The sequence below is a fragment of the Hirundo rustica genome, chromosome 2 (assembly GCF_015227805.2).
Source record: "Hirundo rustica isolate bHirRus1 chromosome 2, bHirRus1.pri.v3, whole genome shotgun sequence".
In the NCBI taxonomy this organism is placed as follows: domain Eukaryota; kingdom Metazoa; phylum Chordata; class Aves; order Passeriformes; family Hirundinidae; genus Hirundo; species Hirundo rustica.
Window position 1 is genome coordinate 57,196,676 of NC_053451.1, and position 23,742 is coordinate 57,220,417.

General features: G+C 41.5%; 1 protein-coding gene across 1 annotated transcript; it reads right to left on the minus strand.

The window, feature by feature from the left end:
* Window positions 1–237: 237 nt before the first annotated feature.
* Window positions 238–21,736, minus strand: TNFSF11 (TNF superfamily member 11). Its single transcript, XM_040056146.2, has 5 exons — window positions 21,518–21,736; window positions 13,172–13,339; window positions 6,644–6,689; window positions 6,463–6,561; window positions 238–1,491 (listed from the first exon to the last, which is right to left on the minus strand). Exons 1-5 carry the CDS (start codon window positions 21,734–21,736, stop codon window positions 1,070–1,072), a joined length of 954 nt encoding a protein of 317 aa, XP_039912080.1. The 3' UTR covers window positions 238–1,069.
* Window positions 21,737–23,742: the final 2,006 nt, after the last annotated feature.

The window sequence follows — 23,742 nt, forward strand, 5'->3', positions numbered from 1 at the left end:
AATACTGACAAGTTTAAAAGAAATCTATTAAGTTAAGAAGAACAAAGATATATATTATATTTGCTAATTGCAAACAACCTCTTATAGCTGCATTTTTTCCCATTGGGATTAAAAAGTGCACCAGTTTAACACGTCTGTACATAAAAAACAGTTTTAAAACATTAAATATACAAACAGCAAGAGATTTTAAATATTTTGTATCAAATACTATAGGACAATATAATTTACATTTTTTTTTTTTTACACAAAACATTACACCTGAAATATAACTTTAGATATTACAGAATACAAAAATACATACTTTTTGTTTAAAAAATGTCTTTGCAGGTTCTGGCACAATGTAATACTTAAAGGCACACCATAGTTTGGCAATCTATATTCGCAATTAACTGTGCAAGAATAATGACGTGACCTGTAATTAACTCTTTAGAACTGCAAGGCCAGATGATCTCCCTTCTCCCTGGAATGGCCCTTTTAATCAGGTAAAAGTTAAGCTGAACTGTTTAGCTGCTCTCCAACCCATTTCTGCCATGGTCTGAGCTCTCCAACCCTAATCCAGCAAAGCAAAATCAGCCTCAATTCAACATGTGAAAAGCCACATCAAATGCAATGGGATTAGTCACACTTTCATAATCTTTTCTTGTCTCAGGGTCAGAACACTCAACCACAAACAAAATGGAGCCCTAAATGCAAGCTGAGAGCCAAGTTCTGTCCTGCCCTATGTTTGCACCAAGACTAGTAAGGGTAATCAGGGCAGAACGTGGAAACAGAAGCTCAATAATAGTAATTGTTTCGATTTCAACTACACCAATGCAAAAGGCACAATGACTCTAGTGAGGCCAGTAAGTAAAACTGCTTTAACACTAAATCAGGAGAACTGTGTCATTTTGCCCTTCCATATATTTGCAGGACTCCTGCTGGAGTCAAAACCAGCCTGCATGGGACATAACCATGTCTTTTAGAGATATATGGCTTATACAGATGTACTCGGGTTGCAGAAGATTTTCAGTCCTTCAAGTTGTTTTTGGACAACTGAAAACTCAAACTTTTCAGCACACTAAAGAAAGATTCAATCTAAATCCCTAACTTTAAATGCTCCAAAATAAGTTGCTTCTTGTGAAGAATCCAGTAGCAATGGGTTTGATACCTGTATACTTATCATTTCACCAGATTTTAACTTAAAAAACCCCCCTACATTTACAGAATAAAAATGAAATTCTGAATTCCCTGACCAGTATTTGGTGCTTCCTCCTTTCATCAACACATCAAAGCGCCTTATTTTAAGGTTTGTCTTAATCACATACACCATCAACTGAAGCCCCCTTTTAGTCAAGTTTCCTGAAGTTTCATGATGTCTAAAACAAATATTGGCATAAATGTAGTAAAATCCGTCTTGATTAACAATTAGTTTTCCATCGTTGAATGTCATATTTGATAAGTTTGCTTGGCCTTTGTCATGATGCCAGGATGTGAGGTTTACTTTGCGAGTTCCTGGAGATTAAAAAAAAAAAAAAATTATAAACTTTTGATAAATCCCAACATTTAGAAAGCAATCTCTATGTTTTTTAAATCAATAGCAGCTAGAGTTCTATAGGTTAAAGTAACTATGAAACAATTATGATAAAAATTCCTAAGAAATTTCCTCTTTTCATCATATACTCGGATATTTTGCTTATTATTTCTAATTGTGCCCTCCCAACAGAACGCCTGCTGGACTGTGGTACAAAACAGTTGCTTGGCCTAGAGTTTGATTATGTGAAGCGACCATGCAACAGGCTCTGCATAGACATTGCTTTCCACCTAAAACCTTATTCAAGTTACAAACAGTTGAGAGTAACTTGAAAAACTTGTTATAGGTTAAAACATGAAAATGTTGACAAGGAATAGCTAAAATTCTGGAAAAAAAAAATCTGAACTGACAATTCCCAAAAGAGAAAGCTTATGAAACTTTCCATATTTAATGTTCGTGTGACTGTAGTGGTAGAAAGGTAAATGTATTTTCATTTGATAACACCAAAAGTGGGGAAAAGTCAGTACAACTGTGCATCTTTAGTACTACACACTAAGTTGCCTAGACTTTACGCAGCACTTCAAGTATTTATGACATAAACTTCCTGATAGGCACAAGCCACTAACATTCTATTATTCAGGGTAATACCCAGGGCATAACACAACAGATGGGAGGTGGCCAACTTGTCCTTCTCACCACTAGTAATTTTCAGCACACAAGATTCGCTCCACTTGCTCCCTCCCACAGCCGTGGGCTCACCAGAGGACTTCACACCTCCACATCTAAATGCCTGCTTGAAATATTCAGTACCTTATTATTCCAACATCAAACCGAAACAGTCCAGGACCCCACCAGGTCTGTGCAGAAAGGGAGGGGAAGTAGGAACAGGGAAATTTGAGAGAAATGAGTCTTCCCTAACTGCCAAGGGCAAGAAACTTCTCCATGTGAGAGGAATACTTTAACAGCAGTCCACAACAAAAACGTTCTGGTGTTCTTCAACAAAGACTCAAGCAAAAAGTGCTGTTAAAGGCAGATCACAAGTAGCTGCTCCTCTATGGGTCTAGCGCAGCCAGGGCAGAAACTATGAAAGCAAAACCAGACAAAGAAGCCATCTTCTCTGCAGTGCCTCAAAAAAACCCATCAATTAACTGGAACAGACACCAAGATCTTAAGTCTCTTAGCCTGCAATTATTCACCTGCAATATACGCTGAGTCAGAGGTACCAGAGTGCACCTCTGAAGCACTGGGAATAGCTGCAGAAGTTGTAGAACTCCGTGTGCACAGCATTAAGTCAGGGAGAAATACTGCCCCGTGGAGCCTGGGCTAACGTCGAGATGAGGAGGACAGGCAAGAAATCACTGCCTGGATGGAGGAGAGGCACATTAGATACAGGACAGGAATGCACACCTATGATGGAACAGAAAGGCATGCTGTGATTGCCCAGTGACACACTGGGTAGTTGCTAGGCAGATTTTATTTACCTGACAAGTCAATTTTTTAGTTGCTAGTCAAGCTGCAATTTTGAAGAAATCCTTAGTGGGAAGGTTTTCTGCTGAAGAAGGGAAAAGAGAGCAAATAGATGCCACTGTCACTCATAATTGAGAGAGGGGCTCTGGATGAATTCTGTTTACATTATTTGGATGTTCAGGGGAACAGGCCAGGAGATGATGGGAGATGACCCTCTGTGTTTTGAGCAAAGGATTTGTACAGATAACTTCTGGAAGTCCCTTCCAAGCTAGATTATAATGCCATGATCATGTGTGCTCCACAATTCAGAGCTACAGAAGAGGTGTGCCACAGGCAGTAGCACAGCACAAAGATGCTCTGCTAGGAGTTATGCCATGCAACCTATAATGGAAGGAACAAGCAGGTTCTCAGCACTTCTTGTGATAACACACCCAGATTTGGAGACATCAAAACAATCAGTGCCCAGAAACACAGGAAGTGCAGGAAACCAGAGCATGTTAAGTGCCAGATCTCTGCTGTCCGTGAATGTTATGTATCAGAATCTCTGACGCATAACCCAAGCCATGGGGCAGTCAAAAGTGCTGCAATACAGTATCTTCTGTGAAATAATTTACTTTGGAATCATGAAAAAAACAGCACAAAGTCAGTCCTGTTGACAGAGAAGGAAGTGGCTGGGGGATAATGAGCAAAATTCCAGACAGGGCAAAAAGCATTATTTAAGAATTCAAGATAATGCACACTCTTTCTCAAAACTGAAGGTAAACAAAAACAATGTCTTGTTTTTTTGTGAGCTTGAACCAAGTAATACAAATGAGTTAAATGAAATTAATTAGCAAGAAGGAAGATGACATGAGGGGAACAGAGGAGAAAGGAGCCCTGTTTCAATAATTTGTTTGCATCCTAGTAGCTTTCAGGTACAAATAAAGCCTGAAAAAAGGACCAAAGTACTGTTTGCTCTGAAAAGTCTTTTGGAGGCAAAGGGCAGCAAAGTCGAACCTGCAGCTGTAAATAGCTGAGAACACTACAGCATTTCCTTAGACAGCTAAAGGTATCAATTCACACCCCAAATGATATATTTAACATTTATATTTATTTCTGTTTGTGATTTTCCCCTTTAAACTGTGACTAAGTTCTGTAATCAGTTTATAAACCAAAATTTACTGTTTTTATTTAAAACTTAGGTAGCATTTATAGTGAGCTCTGGTAAAAACCAAACAGCAAGCATCCAGCTCTAACCTAAGGCAGCAAACTTAAAAAATACACACAGCAAGCCAAACCACTACAGCTTCTGTGCCAAACGGTGGGTGGGGACACCAAGATCTGGGAAAGGTTATTTTCCCCCCTCCCTTGCACTATCCCCCCAGCTGCAAAAATCTACTTGAGGCCCGGCATTATTGTGAACCAGGTCAAAGCAAAATGCTCTCTCACAGACACTGCTCAGTGCCTGTTCATGAAGGGTGTTCAGTAGAAAACTGCTTAAAATACTGTTTGACAGTGATGAAGACTTTTTTTTTCTGGCACTGTTTATTCTGGATGAGCATGATGACAGTAAAGAACCTTAAAATACTAAGAACAGATCTGTCCACTCAGGGGTGGCAGAAAAATATTTAGATGGATTTCAGACATGCAGGGTAAAGAATCAGGAGAAGAAAATAGCAACTGCCATTTGCAATCAGAGAAAACAAGATGGGAGAGGAAAAACTCCTGGTGACCCCTCAGGCAAATTTTCTTTCTTTATGCCTATCACTAATATCTATGCTACCCAGCCAAGTGGGTACTGCCTCATGTCACTGAGTATGGTATTAAAGTGCCTCACAACCAGCAGGTTCAGGGTTCCTGGTATCCCTAAGGATGCAGCCCCTCACTGCTGCAATGCCCACAAGGGCTGCAGAAGCTGTGCTCACGGGTTAACTCCTGGCAATGCTCTTTCAAAAGAGGCAAAAGCCAGATCAGGAGCGAGTATACGTGCAGCTCATCCCATTGGTAAGGAGCTGATCTGCAACAAAAAACCCCAATGTCTCCCTGGCCATTACCCACAGATGTGCTGTGCCACACCCTTGAAGGCTAATGCAGCAATGTACAACTGTAAAAATTACCAGCTGCTGTAAATCACAGTTGTAAAATTACAGTTTACAGCAAAACGTCCAGGTAAGCAGCAAATAAATTCCATACAGTAAGAGGTAGATTTCACAGACTGTGACACTGACACACACTCCACTTCTGCAGATAAATGAAGTGTCTCTACGACTAGCAAATTAATTGAAACCATCCAAAGATAAAATGCTAAAGCAAGTTTACTGATACTGAATCCTCTACTATTGATCTATTGTAAAAGCATGTCAAAGCCAAAATATGACTAAAATAGAAGCCTTTCAGGAGGCATTTGAGCTAACAAGAAAGCTAGTGGAAGTCCTGCCTGCCATTCTGACAAGCTGTTTAAACTCTCTGCTATAGATTGTGGCAATGCCAATACACTTGAAAGAATCCTATCCCTCCAGGCAAGAAGCTGTACAGAAGTGCTTTGTCTTTAAACAGAGCAAGAGCAAGGTATTACTATGCAGGCTGCTAAAATCTCAGATTTCAAGTCTTAGCACACCATTTCCCCTTTGGTTTGGTTATATAAAACCAGAAAAGCAATGTGCATAGCTCAATTAACAATGAGTTCAGCCCTGCAAAATGTAAAAATCTTTAGAGAAAGAAGACAGTGGTGATCAATGCACTCCTTCTTAAGATCCTCTACCTAACAGCTTCAAAAAACCTCTGGTTTACTTCTACCACACCAACTGTTGAGAATACAGCATAGAGAGTACAGCAAAAAATCTCAACTGACAGTGCCCCAGGGCAAAACTGAAACTGTTCTAACATTATCTTAAAATTTTAGGAACGAATCTCTTCCTCTGGAGAGCGTTCCAAGGCAGACTCGTGTCTTGTTCCCTGATATTGTACTAGCAAGGAGATTCCCAAAGCCACTTGAATACTTGTGTGCAGAAAATAAGAGCTCTGGCAAGATAAATATAAAAGCCACAAAACCAACTTTACCCCCTACTCAGTAGCTCGGGCAATGCCTGTGCTTGTATGTATGTGTGCATCCTCGTGGTTGGCGTCCAGTGGGAGCGAAAAACTCCTGATGGGCCCTACAGGCCAAAGGAAAATGGGAAACTTCAGAGGAAAGCATTCAACGTAGATGAATTCCTTCCTCACCTGAGGGCAGCACAAAGGGGCAGGCCATGCCTCTCAAGAGGTTGATCATGAAAAGTGGCAATTTGAAATGGAGGTCACTCAGACTGATACAAAGGGGAGCCAACTCCGTTTAGCACTACCTCTGCTGCCTCTGAAATCCTTTAATGCACCTGATTGATTCTCACTATCAAAAGCCATTTCTGAAGTCCCAGTCTGCTGCTGTTTTGCTGAACTAGCTTCATATACTTCACTATTTGATACATTTATATTAGTATTGGAGGTATGCACTTAAAAATCGAACTTACCAGATGGAATATTCTTATCATCAATAATGAGATGGGCAAATGGCTGCTTCTCAGGTTTGTTCCTCTTGTACAGTTCAAGTCCTAGTGCCTCCATTGCAGCTAGAGATAAAAGAATTGCATTATCCCAAAAAGACAAGTTTAGTGTAACTAAAATATTTCTTTTTCATAAACGAATACCTACCTTTTTCTGGTCTTGGTGGCATTCTTCCCATAGCACGCTGGACTTCCTAAAATGAGAAGGAGATTTTGCTTTGATGTTTTCTTGGTTTTGTAACAATATTTAGTTTGCACACTTACAATACTCAGTGCATGTATCTGGGGACAATGTTCCACCTGCATTCAGATATCTGGGATATGAATCATGTAAATAAGACAATATAAGTAACAGGCACACACAATCAAATTACTTCTAGTAATTTGATAATTCTAATAAAGGTGGATAGAAATGATAGTATGCATGATCACTGCATTATTTACTGAAGTAGTGGTGACAGCACATTTAAAACCTTTTTCTACTTACTGTACTTGGAATATTTCTCTAAGTATAATGGATCAATGATTGACAAGAAGGCATCATATCAAACAATGGAATTTATGAACTGATTTAATTACTTGGAGTCTAAAGACAAAGAAAGAGGCATTTCTGTACAGTAACTAGTGTATAATCACTCTAACAACTAGGGATAGCTAAGCTCTGAATTTCATTAGTGATGAGGTGAATTAAAACCTCCAGACCTCATACTTGGCCACCAACAGGGCAGGCTACAAAGCTTTACAATCAAGGCTTACTTCTAACAAGATATGCAGGAACTGAAGGATTAAGTATCATCCACACTGGTCCAAAGGGACTGGGTGCCAGACCTACAAAGTATGTAATTCTTCAAAGCTGCAGATAAATTTTAACATGAATGAAAACTATGATACCCAAACCTAAGAACAGCACAAAAAGGTACCATAAAAAGCTTTGCTTTTAATTGTTCATACCTCCTCTTGAGAATCCTTTTTGTCTTGGGAAAAGATACAAACAGCAGACTTCAAAAATCTAAGCAGCCTGTTCTTGTTACAAGCCTAGACTGAGTCTCGGTATTAAGCTCAACCCCCAGTTCTGTCTCCCTTTTCCCCATGGCTCTCCATCTGTTTTCTAAAAAAAACAGGGGTAATATGTTTGTTATTCTGAATACCATGGAGCTGTCAAGAAGATGTTTAGTAAAAGGAAACATTTTGCTGAAGATAGCAAGTCATGTCCTCTTTGAAACCTAACTGTGGTCCTTTGTTTCATCAGGCTGTTTGCCTGATTCAACCATGTATATGAAATACATCTCAGATTTGGCTAGATCAGCAAAGTCTCACTGTACTCTCAATCACTGGGGTGTTTCAGAATTTGAAATCCTGCTCTGAAAACACCTGAAGTCCTACTTTTATGTAATTTTGCAACCGCAGTGAAATATGTAGTGCCTTGGCTGGTGCATTTATTACTCTCACTTTTCCCTTTCAGTAGGTGTTTAAATGTTAAACCAAAATGAAAAGCCACAGCAGTATGGAAGTTGTAGTATGACTATCAAAGCATAATACTTCAGCTGAGATATGCTGATTTCATAGATAATCATGAAGATGCTTTTTGCAGTAGAGAAGAGAAGAAAAGCAGAAGAATCACAACTTCAAAAGCAGAAAAACTCATCCGCTTCCCGCATTTACATTCACTTTGCTTCTCTGATCTTCCTACTTCAATGTCGGTTCTAGGAACATGAAAATAAAGTTCAATTCTAGGAGCTGCATGTCAGCATCAGCCACTAGCCACACTTGAGTAGGAAACAGGAAGATGACAAGAGAATGCAAGTACTAGGTACTGTGAAAAATGGCAAAAGCCTCTAAAGAGAACAGGACGTAAGGCAAGAAGAGCCTGGAAGATGGACCACACTCTCAGAGATTATTGCAGCACACCTGTCCCAGGGCTTTTTCCCCTGAAGGAGAGACATGCTGTTTTCTTGCCTTCTTAGTGGAAACTTCTCAGATGTGAGGTTTTGTTTTATATCCTTTCCTTTGGGAGGATGTGATAATGTCCTTGCCTGGAAAGCCTTCTGAGCGGATCCAAAAAGAATCATGTACATTTTAATCTCCTACTATCTAGACTTGGTACTAAAACAAAAACAACAAACAAACAAAAATCCCATGGTTGACAATTGCTCTGCCCTTGAAAGCCCTGAAGTGGTCGACTGCTATTCTATTTTTAACTTATATTTTTCTTAGGAGCATTCAGTTCTGCTTCTGCACATTTCCAAAGATGCTCTGGCTTAAGCAGCTGAATACCTCACCGTCTGAGACCCAGCAGCCTGACTCAGCTCATCTTCCACACAGAATGACCCTGGTCCTGGTGAGATCAGTCTGAGCTGCCCTCCTAACTGGTGGTGGTGCTGTTCATCTGCAGCTTCACCACTCAGTAAGCAGGACAGTTACTCAGGAAGACATGGGTCCAGATCTCGACTTGTCTGGAGTCCACGATTAGCTCAGCTGATTAGATCACGGCACGAGTAACACCAAGGCTGGGGGTTTGAGCCAGGGTTTCATTGACTCTTCTGTGAGCTTATCACTAGATCAGAAGTGGCTAGACTGTGGCCAGAAAACAAAATCCTCCAGCAGTTCTCTAAGCTCCGGACCAGTGTCAAGTTCTTTACTTGATTCTGACCAGCCTCATGAAAGTTTGTTATTCTTTCTGTTATGTTGCCCCAGCCTCCAAAACAAAGATGAAACACATTAACTAGTCCCTAGAAAACACTTAGGAGTTGTAGGTTTTCTCCTAAAGAATACAAAGTTAAACACTTCTTGATCTTTTTTTTTTTCCTTGATGTTCATACAAGGTGCAATATGCAACCTACCTTAGAAAAGCATTTAACTATGTATTTGCTTCTGACCCTAAAGGACATTTTTCAGTGGATGTTTGAAGATAGCCTCTTAATGGGATTATAAAATCCCCTTGTATTCTTACTGCCAGGAATTAAGAGTTGTGATTTCTCAAATCACCAAAGTATCAGCTGTGGTTTTAAGCTCCTGAATGTTCTTAGGTGTCTCATACTTACTCACAATGTAGAGGTTCATTAAGGAGGCAGAAATAGCTCAAGAAAACCCGTGACTAAGACACTGCTACAATGGCATGAAAACTGCTGACAAAACATTACCAGCAACTTCTCTTAAGGCTGCCATCCACAGGACCATGTGTGATACCAAGCTGTTCAGTTATTTTTAGTAGAACTGTACACAAAAATCACCCCACTCTTAATCTTATGACAAGCTGCACTTGTACACCTTTGTCATTTGCTCACTGCCCACCAAGTCAACTCTACTGGCCTGCTTCCCACATTCCAACCTCCTCCATACACTCACTGTTTAAACAACAGACAAGGAGTTAGTCACAAAAATGAAAAACATATCTTCCCTCGATCCAAAAAAAAAAAAAAAAAAAAAAAAAAAAAAAAAAAAAAAAAAAGGTAAAAGGCCTCTAAGAAGCTCCAAAAACTCTCATTTTAAAGCTAAAAATCATGTTTTAAGTGCCTGGAAAAGTTGGGAACTACTCTCTACACAGAAGGTTGCAAAGAAAACTGTTGCTCTTGAAGTTATGTCTAATGCTGAGGATGCAGAGACAAGGCTACACCTGAAGATATGACATCTGGGAAAGGTTTTTAGTCTCCTGTAGCTTTTATCTAAATATCTCAGGATCTACTTGGAGCAGCTCTAACAGCCCTTTGAGACCAATGAGAAAAGAACTCCTGGACAGTCACTTACTGCTTCAGATGTGGTCTTAAAGCTTCTTTATGCACTTGATTATTTTATTACTAAGTGCTTTAAGTACAGCTGATACCAGGAAGAAGTATCTGATTCTCTTGCCGGAAATTCAGCAATTTGAAGAATGTTAATCAGGAAGGAAGTGAAACAGAAAGTACGTGAACCTATATTCACCAGACTGTGGCTTAGAGACCAGCAATAAAACCTCTATCCAAATGAGTAGTCTACTGCTTGCAGGAAAAAAATAGGCATGTAAGATTGTAGGATGGAAAGCTACAAAATTGTAGGTAAAATTTTAGCAACTTACAGCAATCACTTGTGAAACCTTTACTTGGTCCCTAACTATGCGCTCTTTAAATGTCTGCTAAGTATATAGATCTCTTTATAAATGCTGCCCTGGAGGTCTAGCAAAGCACTCTGTTAGCATGTGTGAGAACAGCTTAGGCCTGAACTCCACAAGCAGCTAGAAGCTGGGAGCACTGCCAAGCAAAGTTACTTATGGATTGACCCAAGATATGTTTGCAGTCCTTTCTACTTCAGGCTCATAACAGACTTCGTAAGGACTGTGGTTAGAGCATCTGGACTGCCAAAAGCTTTTTAGGGTTACATGGAAAAAAATTAAGCAAACAGACTGGCTAGGAAAGTATATTATTTGTCTGCTTGAAAGTTTATATGCAATATTGAAAATATGCTCTCTACTTAGTAGGCTGCTCCTTAAGCAGAATTTTTATCACGAAATATGTTAAGGAATCAATCACTAGATTCTGATTTAAAGAAATTAACTTTACTATTTTTTCAGGGGACAAGCATTTCTAGACTGGACCTTGCAGCCCTACTACACTGGTTTTCATACGAGCACTTTCATTTTCAACATCAATCCCTGCTTTACATTTAAGCACTCTGTCTCCAGGTGTGCAAAGAAAACCGATGAGAACTGGCACAGGAAGCTAGAAGCTGTGACCATAAACCTGAGCAAAAGAAATTTGTCTATTTTCATTTCCTGAACAGCTCGATTTGCAAAAGACAATATAATGAAAAATAATAAAAAAAAGGTATTTTTAAGTGTTCCATTTTAGTCACTTAGCATGCTGCCAGTTGAAATAATGACACTGGTTCTTAAAACACACATAAGTTAGATTCTTTAGATTCTCCTTAAGGAAAGTGAAAAAGCACATTCAATGGGAAACCTCCTTTAAGTCACTTTAGCTGGATGCACACACAAAGGAGCGGCACAACTGCAAGTAACAGTTACAGCTGCATCTCCGCTCTTCATTTTTGCAGGGTGACTGAAAGGCAGAATTTACAGCTGATGATAAAGTATAATTCTGCCTTGACACTGTTACTTTCACTTCTCTGATGTACCGAAAAGATGTAAAAAGCCTCAGGTCACCACTTTCCTATCTATTTTTTTCTCTCTCACTGATACAAGATGACAAAGCATCCAGACCACTGGTGCAGCTGCTTAATAAACTCCATTGCATTCAAAGGAAATTCAGAGTCTAATTACTCTGGCAAGGGAAATTTTATTGTTCTCAAACTAATGGTCATCAGCCAAAAAAGTTATCCCTACTCACTACTTATCCTGGCCACGGACATTGCAGCATCTAACCTCCATCCAGACTGGCAGGATATAAAGCCTCAGCTAAAGCCAGTGCCTTTGTTGAGTAACCAGCAGCAAATGACTAGAACACAGGGCCCCCCACTGACTTACTGTAACAAGCTCCCTACTCTGTCATGAGTGAATGAGCAGCCCAGCACACAGCACATATGTAGGTGCAGCGTGACAGGCTCTATAAAATGCAGGAGGAAAGAACTAATCCTACAGATGTAACCCTTTGTTTCCCCCTTAAGCTCTTGAAGGAGGTGGCTAGCAAAAGGGATAAGACATGGACTCATGTCTCTCTGTGTTTTGTTCACAAAAAGATCCATCACTCAAGAGTTCTTTGTTAAAAGCAAACATCACATTAGCACAAATGCTGTAAATTTAACTCAAGTACAGTTCATGCTAAAGCATATGTGAGTTCAGCTCAAATCTAATGTAGTACCCTTAATGAGAAAAAAACCTGCCAGTCCTATGCAGATGTGAGGCAGTAAAGTTGTAATGGGCCTGATAAGCCAGGAAAACCAAATACCATAGCAGACATCCATCTGTTACACAGCCCATAATTAGCACTAAACACTATCATGAACACAGAAAGATCAAAGGCAGTAACTGCAGTAAAAGGGGATTGTGGCATATTTCCAGTTTGCCTAGGTTTCTTCATTAGGGCTGACTTCTTTTGTCATTTGTGTTTGGGAACAAGCCTCATTCTCGGCTCCTCGGCAAAGACCACCCAGTCATCATGCCCTGGCAAAGTAGGTCTTGTGCCAGTGTGGGAATGGGCTGCACAGAACGGGCAAAGTGAGCAAAACCAAAGCAGGAACTGACGCTCACTTTGGACTTCAGAGTAAGAAACTTACACTGGACTTCAGAGTAAGAAACAAGAGCAAATACTATCTCCTTTTCCTTCAGGCAATATTTTGCTTGTTGATGATCTTGACTTAAGAGAATCTTGTCTGGAAGATTCTTTTGTAGAGAATGTGAAACTGACACTCCTTATGAGCATCCAAAACATAGTAGTAAAAATAACTACTGTTCAGGCCCATCTAAATGTCAGAATAGCTAATCACCTAATTTCAATCAGTTTTCTTAGTACAACTTCAAATCTTCTTTTCTTTAAAAAAAAAAAAAAAAAAAAGTGTTTGAATACAGAATTGGTTAGCCACTACCAAATTCATCAGCAAATAAAATACGATCCTGGATAAAACTTCAGGTGTTATTCAAACATCTGAAACAATTTATAGAACTTACCTCTGAATACAGATTTAAGAAAGATTGTTTTCCTTTCAGCAGGACCATGAAATAAACAAACACATTGTCCGTGCCACTTACCCTCTGCACAGCCCTTTGGAGAGCCTGTTTCACACTTCTACAGGATTCTGGCATTAACTTGGCTTCTTGACTTTCAAAGGAGGCATCATGCAAATCTGTACTTTCTTGGTGTCCAAAAAGTGTTCTGACACAGTGTGCATGTTCTTTTGAAATTCTAGTAGGGTCCATCTGAAACAAAAACATAAGTACAACCACAGTTCTAAGTGTTAGAGACACTTTTCAACCATCTAAAAGCTTGGCCTCTGGCTAAATTTCTCATCTAAATTCTCATTATAAACAGTATCGAGAGAAAAAGTTCCCAACATCAGGTTTATTTCACCAAACAAACATGTGAGATAGGAGAATGAATTATTTTCTGGTACTGGCTATTTCATTATCTTAGACTAGATATGTGACTTTCAAAAGTTAAATCCCATTCTTACGGAAAAATCAGTAATTTTGAATTCTGTATTTCAACCACTCAGGGCAATATCACAGTTATTTTAGCAGGAAACATACACAATTATCCTACCTCAAAAGCTATTTTTTGTAAGATGACACATGAATGTCAAGTACAGAAACTTGGGGAAAGTATGTATGTGTGTGCACAGCACATCATTTTCAAGAGGAGAAACAGAAGTTATCTCCGAAACCATTTTATCACTGAAATACATCACTGAAGCTGTCAGTCAGCTATCACTGAAACTGTTGTTTGGATGTACTTATTGTGGACCGAGTTTATTTTCTTTACAGTGGCTGATATGGGACTGTGTTTTGTATTTGTGGCCAAAAGAGTGTTGGTAACTCAGGGATGTGTTTGTTATAGCTGAGCAGGGCTGGCACTGAGTCAGGGCCCTTTCTGCCTCTCACCCCACTCCACCAGAGAGGGCTGGGGGTGCACAAGGAGCTGGGAGGGGACACAACCAACAGTTGACCAGAACTGGCCTAAGGGATACCCCAGACCCTATGGGATCATGCTCATCATATGAAGCTGGGGGAAGAAGGAAGAAAGGGGAGACATTTGGAAAGATGGCATTTGTCCTCCCAAGTCACTTTATGTGTGGTGGTGCCCTGCTGTCCCTAGGGATGGCCGAACACCTGCCTTCATAATCTGCTTCATCTGCGTGTGCAGCTTTTTCTTTACCTTTTAAACTTTCTTTATCTCAAACCACAAGTTCTCACTTTTACTCTTCCAATTCTCTCCATAATCCCATCAGGGAGTGAGCAGCTGTCTGAGACTTGGTTGCCAGCTGGGATTAAGCCACAACAGCGGCAAGAGACATTGCTGATACCAAGACAGCAAAAGTCAGAGACCCAAAGATGATTAAACTGCAGCACAAGACACCTCTGCATTATTAGACAAGGAATGGTAAGTTTAGAGTATCTGGAAGACATTTTTAGCCATCTGTCTTTGTGACTGAATCAAGTATATTTTTAAATCCTGAATCCTATCACTTAGATAAATTGGAAGGTAATCCAAGGACTAGGATTGTAGCTTGACAGAATTTTATTGCACAAAACCTATTTAAACCATTTCACCCTTTTTTTTTTTTTTAACATACTTCAAATCTTTTACACTGACCTATCTTTTGGAGACAGCCTGGGACTCTCAGAAATTGTTCTCAACTTGCATTTATTCTTTTTTTCAGGCTTAAAGAAGGGTTTATGCACACAAACTCTTGTCTAGGTTCTCTAACTGTAGCAGCTGGCCTATTAAAGAACATTTAGTTCTATCTTTCTTTAGTTGGAAGAAACACTTTTATTTGAGAATTACAAAAGTTTACTGTAATTACAAATGCAGGGATACCAAGACATTATGGACAGTGATTAGTGCTCAGGCTCCTTTAACACAGAGCTGAACAAAACAGCACATCAAAAGGAAGTTTTTCACAATACAAAACAGCCAGAGTGAATCAAATATAACATTTGTTCACAGGAACATAAATTCAACTCCCTAACCCCCCCAAAAATAAATTAGTTAACCTAAAAGCATAAGGTTAGGATTACAGAGCTGAATTAGTCTTCACCACCCAGGTAGCCAGCCAATAGTAACACACAGCAGAGAGACATTTGTTGCTTAGACAGCAGTGCCAAACGCTTCCCACTCCATCATCATTCCCCTGCTCAAGTCTCCAGAAGGAAAGCTCTTTGCCCGATTCATTCAGACCAGTGTCAGATCCCGTAGCCTGATTTAGCTGTCTCAGTCATCCCTGCAGATTTGGAATTAAACAAGTCATAGAAGGCTCACCTTAAGAAGACAAGATGCCACAGCTTTAAGCAAAGGGGTTAAAGCAAAGTGATGAGTTACAGAACGACTTGGGGGCAGTAACATCTTCCTGTAATGACCTGACACAGCTGAATCCCAAAGAAAATCTGTGTATAGCCATTGCAGCTCTATGAATTAAGTACCAAAACCATACATTAATGCCTTCTGAAGTCAGCTAGAGCAGCACAGCCTCATTAACTGCATAAGGAGATCTAAACCAGTACTTCTCTGCTCTCACCCCCTTCACCACAGAATTTAATTCCTGGATTTCAGTCTCCTCTTCTAAATCAGCAACAAGGGAGGAATTTTTGCTGGCCTAACTTCCTTTAAGATTAGTTCCCCAAAACCAAATCACTCCAAGTATCAGGACTGGATGATAGTTAGTTAGTATAGGGATAGGCATAAGAATGAAATATCAGGAAGGCAGCATTAGCTTTAACTGACTGTAAACCTGTACTCTTAGGGCATCTCTCACACTATGTTTAACTTGTATTCAGAACTCAGAGAATCATCTGTAAACTAAAATAATAATAAAGGAAAAAAAAGGAAGCACAAAATGTTTACTAACAGCTGCTAAAAGGCAGTTAATGCAGAATGACTTGGGTTGGAAGATACCTTTGGACATCTCTAGTCCAGCCCCCTGATGAACCAGGGCCAACTTGTAACTTAGGTCAGGTGGGTTAGGATCTTTTTGAGACAAGCTCTGGGGAATGTCCATTAATGAAGACTTTCAGCTTCCCTGGGCAAACTGTCCTAAGACTTCACTACTTCTAGTGTGTAAAAAACCCTTGGTTTTTATATCCAGCTACAGCTCCCCTTGTTGCAATCTGTGACTGTGCCTCTTGTTTTTGCTGCACCCTACTGAAGAGCCTGACTGTCTTTGGATAGCTAAAAACAGGGATTAGCTTCCCTTACCTTAGTCTGTTCTTGGTCAAAGAATCCAGTTCTCTAATCTTCTATACATTTTGATTCCTACCTGTCATGGTGCTGGACACCTTCCAGTTTGTTGATACACTTCTGGTACTAAGGGACCCAAAACAGGACCCATTATTTGCAATGTAACCTCTCAGGCTGGGATTGTCAGAGACCTGACAGAACTGATGTCTCTAACAGGATCTGGATGCCTGAGTCTTCTCCTCTCTACACCAATCACAGAATATAGAACACAGAAAGCTACAGGAAATAACTGCCAATAACTACCAATTTTTATCAGCAATTCTACTAGACAGAGACTACTATCCCAGCTGTGGATTTATTAAAACACATCTTCTGAATGGCAGGCAACAAAACTAGGTCTTACAACATAAAGATCATGAAATTTGTAAAGGCCTGAGTGTGCAGCATGACAAATCATGGCAGCACAGAATCACTGCTATCAGCAATCATTCAAATGTGTCACACAACACTGCACCACAGCAGTAACAGCAGATTGCACAGAATCACTTGCTCAGATTACAGTTTATCTGATCAAGGCTTAAGACAGAAAACTAGCATTTCTGTACCGACAGGTAAAAGCTTGAAGGCTTAATGGAAACACTGCAGCTGATGGTTTCAGCAACTTGGAGCTGTGCAGCCCACCCTGACAAAACCTGCAAGTCTCCAGAGTTACTGCATGATGAGTGGAAACTGATTTTGGGACTAGCTAACCCACCTTTGGTTGCCCTCACCTTTTTCGAAGAACATCTTCAAGAATAATCTTCACTACATTTAACTGCGAAAATCAGCTCACTTGCCTGAAAAGGCATTCTCAGAAAACCTGCATCTTACATCTTCACAAAACACAAGCACTGAACTGCCATGGCTGTAAACAAGCACTACCAAGCACTGAGATCAAAACTGTGGGGAAGTAGTGATGCACAGAAAAACTTCCAAACGTGTTTTGAGAAGAAATTCTAAAGAACAAGAAAATTATGATGAAATACCAGAAGCAGCTTGCTAACTTGCAGGGCAGGGCACCTTCAGCAAAAAGTCCTAAAGATTTAATATCTGGAAGAAACATCAAGATGCAAACAAAAATAAAGGAGAAAGCTTTATAAAGTGTGAAGTAACTTAAATAACCTAGAGTTATAAGCTTAATATCCATTTTGCCTGACCTTGAAATCAGATCAGACTGTTCAGTGTCCCCTGGTTTTCAGCATCTCTCATCATTCTAGTTGTGCTTCTGGACTCTATTCACCCATTTCAGGGCAGCCAAAATGAACTCCAGCATCAAGGGTGAGACTAAATGAACTTACAGAATTAAAAACCAATTTTCTGATGTAAAAAAGACTCAGTTTGGTTTGAAAAGACAATACATTCCACCCTCCTTTACTATAAAATTTTGTGGCAATTATGCACTGATACAATATTGCATTAAATACTCATTACAATAAATGTTTAACATCTATACTTGTACTTATTTTTAAACAAACCACTTTCCAGACTATCAAATATCACTTTGCACTCCATGACCTTCCTTAAGCAACAAGAAGGGGTTCTTCCAGGCTTCTGAAAGATTCTAATGACCCCCAGCAAGCTGTTTTTCCTGTTAGCCACAATGCTCACAAAACTTCAGATGAAGTCTGAAAGGTAATCGTTTGAAAGCACACCACAAGAAAAATCAGAATTCCACATAAGCATGAAATGACAATAAAAAAAACGGGTTTCCAGGTCACCATTTATCCAAGTGTGAACTCTTCAGTCTGGTAGAATACTTAAGATTTGTACAGACTTCTTTTTAATGGGAAAAGTGCACACTCTTGGAGGTCTAAAGCTGTGGTCTTAGCTTAAGCTGTGGTCATCAGACACCCAGCCACCACATTTCAATCTGAGCACTTTCAATCTGCTCCACTGCCCTCCAGCTCAGTCAGTGTTAGACCAGATTCCTAATCTTTTGAGATCTAAGTGCACTAAGGAAATGGGCCAGAAAGAAAAGCTTAAAAGCTAAGCTTTTGTAGACTATACCTCAGCATTTATCAGTCAAAGCTAAAGAAAATACTTCTCTCACCTTGTGCTGTGCATGAGTCTCTATCAAGGGATGACCTCCAGCTGTTGTTAGTATCTTAACTAAATTTTTATGGCATTTTTACAGATAATGAGAAATATTCCCCAAAGTATAAGCAAAATAAATGCTTAAGACCAATACATTTTTTTATTGTTTAATTTCTTGGATTCAGGATGGACCAAAAAAGCAAGGATAAAACATGCTAGTGTCTCTACATTTCAGTACACTATTATGAGAATATGGGTAAAATTCAAATTTGTTGCACTTTTTTCTTTCTTTTTCAACATACTAGCTCATTGTCTCACTTGCATGGCACTGAATTATTTCTTCGCCACAAACATGTGTTTACCCGTGAAAACCTAGTGTCAGTCTTAGTTATGTGTCTTGTGAAATTCAAAATGCTCAAGCCACAAAATAAACAAAATTAAGGAAAAACCAAAACCTCAACTATTGTCTCAGCTCATAGTGTGTCATGATCCAGCCCAAATGATTTTATGCGAATACAGACAAAATGTGAGTGGTAAAACTGAGTCAGAGTTTACTCAGACTCTCAGATAAGGTTTTAAAGAGCTTCTAAGATATAATTTCTTAATATCAGCCTATACAGTCAAATCTTTCTGATTCACATTTGCTTAATTTACCAAGCAAGCAATTAAAATCTTTTCATGCACAGCTTCTACTACTAACACTTCATAATTTTAACAAAATTAATTAAAAATAATTATGTTCTGGTATTTAAGTACAAACTTAGATAGCTGAAATTTACACTGAAAAGGCCAAACTGAAGTAGCTTAATAAAATCAAATTTCACAGAAACCTTTTTAAAAGAAAGAGGTCTGATCATGACCCATTTAAATCAAATACATCTCTAAGGGTGTGAAATAAGAATTAACTGCTGCAGGACCTACTACGTTTTTCCATCTATCTTATTTCACAATTAGAAGTGGTGAACAAATTTGAATTATCATATCTTCTTATAGCGAATTACGCACGTAGTTCAAGAGTATACTTATTATTCTATTTTCCATTGATTACATTTTCTTCATTAAAATTCTTTTAGGCAATGACTTCAGTCAAGGCTACACAGAGTTATAAACACCTCTTCCAGATGTTTTGGAAATTCAGATTTACAAAAGACTCCATTCAATAGCACTACTCCAAGTCTACTGGAACAAGAAATTAGCAAGAGAATTAAGCTGTCAAATCCAGAATTACACCTGAACCATGCCTTTTTTTAAAATCAAAGAAGAAAAAGGAAAATAGCCATTACGGTTGTTCTTACCCCTTGTTAGGCACATGTGAAACCCTGGCACGTATCTATCAGAAAGAGTCTCTAATAATATATAAATCTCTATACTTTGATTAGTTGTTTTGATTGCAACGGCTCTTGAGCCCCCTAATAAATGTATAGCTGCACATCTCTGAGCTATGTTTTGACAAGAATGTCTTTTCAGGTTCATGAACATCTGGAGTGAAAAACATTCCCCTGTCACAAGCTGAAGCAAGCATTCATTTACTTCACTGTCAAGCAAACAAGTAGCTTTAAGCTACTTTACAATGAGTGCCAGAAATCAGATGTCACTCTTCTGAAAGATACAAGTTATGATTAACTAAGTGCTGTATTGCCGTTACATTTTATTTTTGGAAAAATGGAAAGCACAAAGCCGTTGTCGGTAAGAAAATACGAAATAGTCTGCATAACAAATTAGCAGCAGCACTACCGTATATTTGGCAGTCATTCATTTAAGTGGGTATACGCTTGTGCAACACCTGTTTTCAGAGTGCACTTTGTTAAGAAATCCAGCCTGCTACCTCAAGATCAAGAGCCTCTACCTAGAAAGTAAACCAAAAGAAACAGGTTTCCAGTCTCTGCCGACTTCAAAAGAAAAGTACACACAACAGAAGTACCACTTCCATGACGGCAGTCAGACCCACATTAACAGAACTAGCTAGCATCCGACAATAAAGCCAAGAAGAAACCTAACACCTAGCCCTGAGAACCAAGTAGCTGGCAGCTCCCCACTTCCTCCGAGAGGGCTCAGCCTCGCAGGGTAAGAGATGCAGCAGCGAGGGAATCCAGGCAGCCGAGCCGTTTCCAAGAAGCGGGCTCCTCTTCTCTCCGAAAGCCCAACCGCTCCTCGCCTTATCTGCCCCCGCAGCGACACCTCCCCGCGCTCCCCTGGCACGCACCGCCGCCTCTTCTCAGCCAGCCGGCACACTTGAGGCCTGGCAGGTGAGGGGCGGCTCTCGCCCAGAAATCCCCAGGATCCCAAAAAAACCCTCCCGAGCTGCGACGGGCATCTTTGGCCGATGCCCACGAGCTCACAGACCCCGCTCCTCTGCAGTGCCCCTGCGCAGCCTGAGTGACAAACCATCACGAGTGCTGTATGATGACCTTTTCTGTCCTTAAAGCCACTTTCACCTGCTCGTCAAGCATTCATGGCACCCAAAGACCTCAGCCATGTCACAGAATCAGACATTATATTGAGCTGGAAGGGACCATCAAGGATCATCGAATCCATCTCTTGACCTCGCACAGCACCATCTCCAAAAATCACGCCATGTGCCTCAGAGTATTGTCCAAACACTTCTAGAACTCTGTCAGGTTTGGTGCTGTGATCACTTCACTGGGAAACCTGCTTCCAATCACCCTTCTGAGCGAAGAACCTTTTTCTAATAGCCATTGTAACACTTCTCCCCAGTGGAAAACTGAAGGCCGATCATTAGAAACCAAAGCCGTGAAAGACTTCAGGCGAAGTCTCATGACTAACTTGTTTCCCGAGTCAGGGAACCCCTCCCGTCCAACCTCGCCGCGAAGCCCTGCATCCCAAAACGCACCCGATGCCCGGAGCGCTACCTGGAACCGCTCCGTACTGAGCGGCCCCAGCGATCAGGGGACAGCACAAGTTGGGTAGGGCACAGGCAGCCCATTGGCCCGACTCCTCTCAGAACTGGGTCAACTTCAGAGGCAGATAAGCGTGTTCTAAAACTTTTTGTTTTGTTTTTTCTTTAATTAGTCGCCTCGATCGCACCTCCACGAGGGCCTTCCGCTCTTCCGCAGGGTGCGAGGCGGCCGCGCTTGCCAGAGCGGGAAGCGCCCGCGCCAGTCCCCGCTTACCTGCGCTCGGAAGTAGAGGAAGAGGGCGACGCTGCAGACCACCTGCCCCAGCCCCAGGAGGACGAGGGCGGCGAGGAGGGAGCGGGATGCGGGCGGCGGGTGCGGGTGCGCGGGCGGCGGGGGCGGCGGCGGGGCCGGGGCGCTCTCGTGGGCGGCGCCGCTGCCCAGCTCCTCGGAGCCGCGCAAGTACTTGGTGTAGTCTCGGCTGGCGCGACGCATCGCAGCTCCGCTCCGCTCCGACGGCTCCACACGCGGCTCCGCCGAGCTCCCCAGCGCCGGCAAACAACCTCGCCGCTCCCGCCGGGCACTTCTTATAAACGGGGCGGCCAATCAGCCCCGGGCGGCGCGCCCCTGCCGCCCTCCTCCTCCTGCCTCCCGCCCGCCGCCGCCGCCGCACACATCACCGCCGCCCCCTCCCCGCCTCGCTTCCCCGAGCACAGACCGGCCCCCGCCGGCCCGGGCCGGGTCGGGTCGGGCCCGCCCCTGCCCCCGGTGCCCCGGCCCCCGCCGCCGGGCAGGTCGCCTGGGGATGGCGGTCGGCGCTGCTCCGCCCCGCGCAGCGGAGCCCTGCGCCTCCGCGCCGCCCGGGGCGAGCGCCGCACGGGCAGTCCTGCCTCCGCCGCCTCCCGCCCCCTCCTCACCCTTGCCCCGCTCAGGTTTGTGCGCCCTTGCAAGGCGGCCCCGTCAGCCGAGGCATCCCTGAGCCCCTGGCTGCATCTGGAGGGTCCCTTTCCCCTAAATTCCCGGTATCTGAAGTCAGCGTGCACCTCGGGTGCACATCCCCTGGCCCCTTTGGTGGGTCCAAGCCCGCAGGGGACCAAGGGCCTGTCAACCCCTCTCTGGCTCACTCGCTCCTCACTCGAGCCAGGCACAAGTGCTGTTGACTTGCACTGTCCAAAGAAGCCACGCAGTTCACAGTCGTGTTAAAGGAATGGGTTAAAGACGTGACAGAGGTGTGCTGACACCTTGCTGCCAGTGAAACCAGCTCAGAGCCTCTCATCTCCCTCATGCAGCCAGCCTGCTACAGACACATTTCTGAGCCCTTGGCTAGGAACATCTTCTGGTGTTCTCCATGTCTCAGCTTACATTCAATACCAAAAGCTCTTTTTCGTAAAGCCGTACTACAGTTTGTAGTCATTTTCTTCCTCATAGTCCTTTCAGGGTCCTGTTTGGGCCAGATATAAAAGTGAGTTGAAGTTCAGCTGAGGCTTTGAGGAACATGGGAGAATGACGCAGATCCATCCTGCACGTCATCTTATCTAGAAAAAGTCTGTATTTCAACTCAAATGCATGACACAATCTCTTATTTAGGTCTCTCTAATCTAAGAAACTGGGAAAGTTTTACCTCCCAGAGAGGTTGACGGAGCCAGACATAATTATGTGCTCCAATAAAGTAAAGGAAACGGGAACTCACCAAACCACCATGCAATAAATCGCTATCAAAAGAAACTGATGTTTAGCACTGAAGCCAAATAGTGCAGTGGCAATTCCTTCACCAACAAGACAATACCTGAGAAATAATGATGAGAGGACCCACATCTCAACATCACCCACCACAAAGTCATTGGGAGAAATGCCCCAGCCTTGAACCTCTACCACTATTTCTTCTTTCTAAATGCTTACTTTTATTCTCAGAAAAAAAAAAAAAAAAAAAAAGCCACCATCACCTGAAAAATAACCATGAAAATAATCTTACATTAGAGTGAGCTGCACCCTCCTAAATCAATTTCACAAAAATTAGTCTACAAAAACAATTCTTTCAGAAATATTTTTTTAAAGGTACGAATGGGTTTTTTTAACAGTCTACATAGTTTTTAAAATCTAGTCACCAATTAGTTAAAGGAGAAGTTAGGATAGTATCAGTGATGCTACCACAGATTTTTTATGCTTTCCTGTGAGAAGGTACTCAAGAAAGACCTCTGCTTTTTTCACCCTAGGGTTCAAATTTCTTCCTAATGAAGATGGAAAAAAATTATGTTAGGTCTTGCCACCTTAAGGTGCTCTTCTAGATTCTTGCAGAAGGAAATGGAAGGAGACTTTCAGCAAAGAGCTAGCTATGAGGATCTGCAGACACTATCTTTAAATGCTTTGTCACATATGGAAACAACTTTCTCCGGACAAACATGCTTCCTCCAGGATCGCTGCTTCGTTAATTATCTTCTCTACTGGCACCATCTTAAGTATTGCCATTGTATGCTACACCAGGGAACCATGACCGCTGACCC

Coding starts and splice junctions, on each gene's coding strand:
- TNFSF11 (XM_040056146.2), bottom strand. CDS start 21,736: ATGCGTCGCGCCAGCCGAGACTACACCAAGTACTTGCGCGGCTCCGAG. Junction 13,340..21,517: donor TCCTCTACTTCCGAGCGCAG/GTAAGCGGGGAC, acceptor TTTTTGTTTCAG/ATGGACCCTACTAGAATTTC. Junction 1,492..6,462: donor TGATAAGAATATTCCATCTG/GTAAGTTCGATT, acceptor TTTAATCTCCAG/GAACTCGCAAAGTAAACCTC.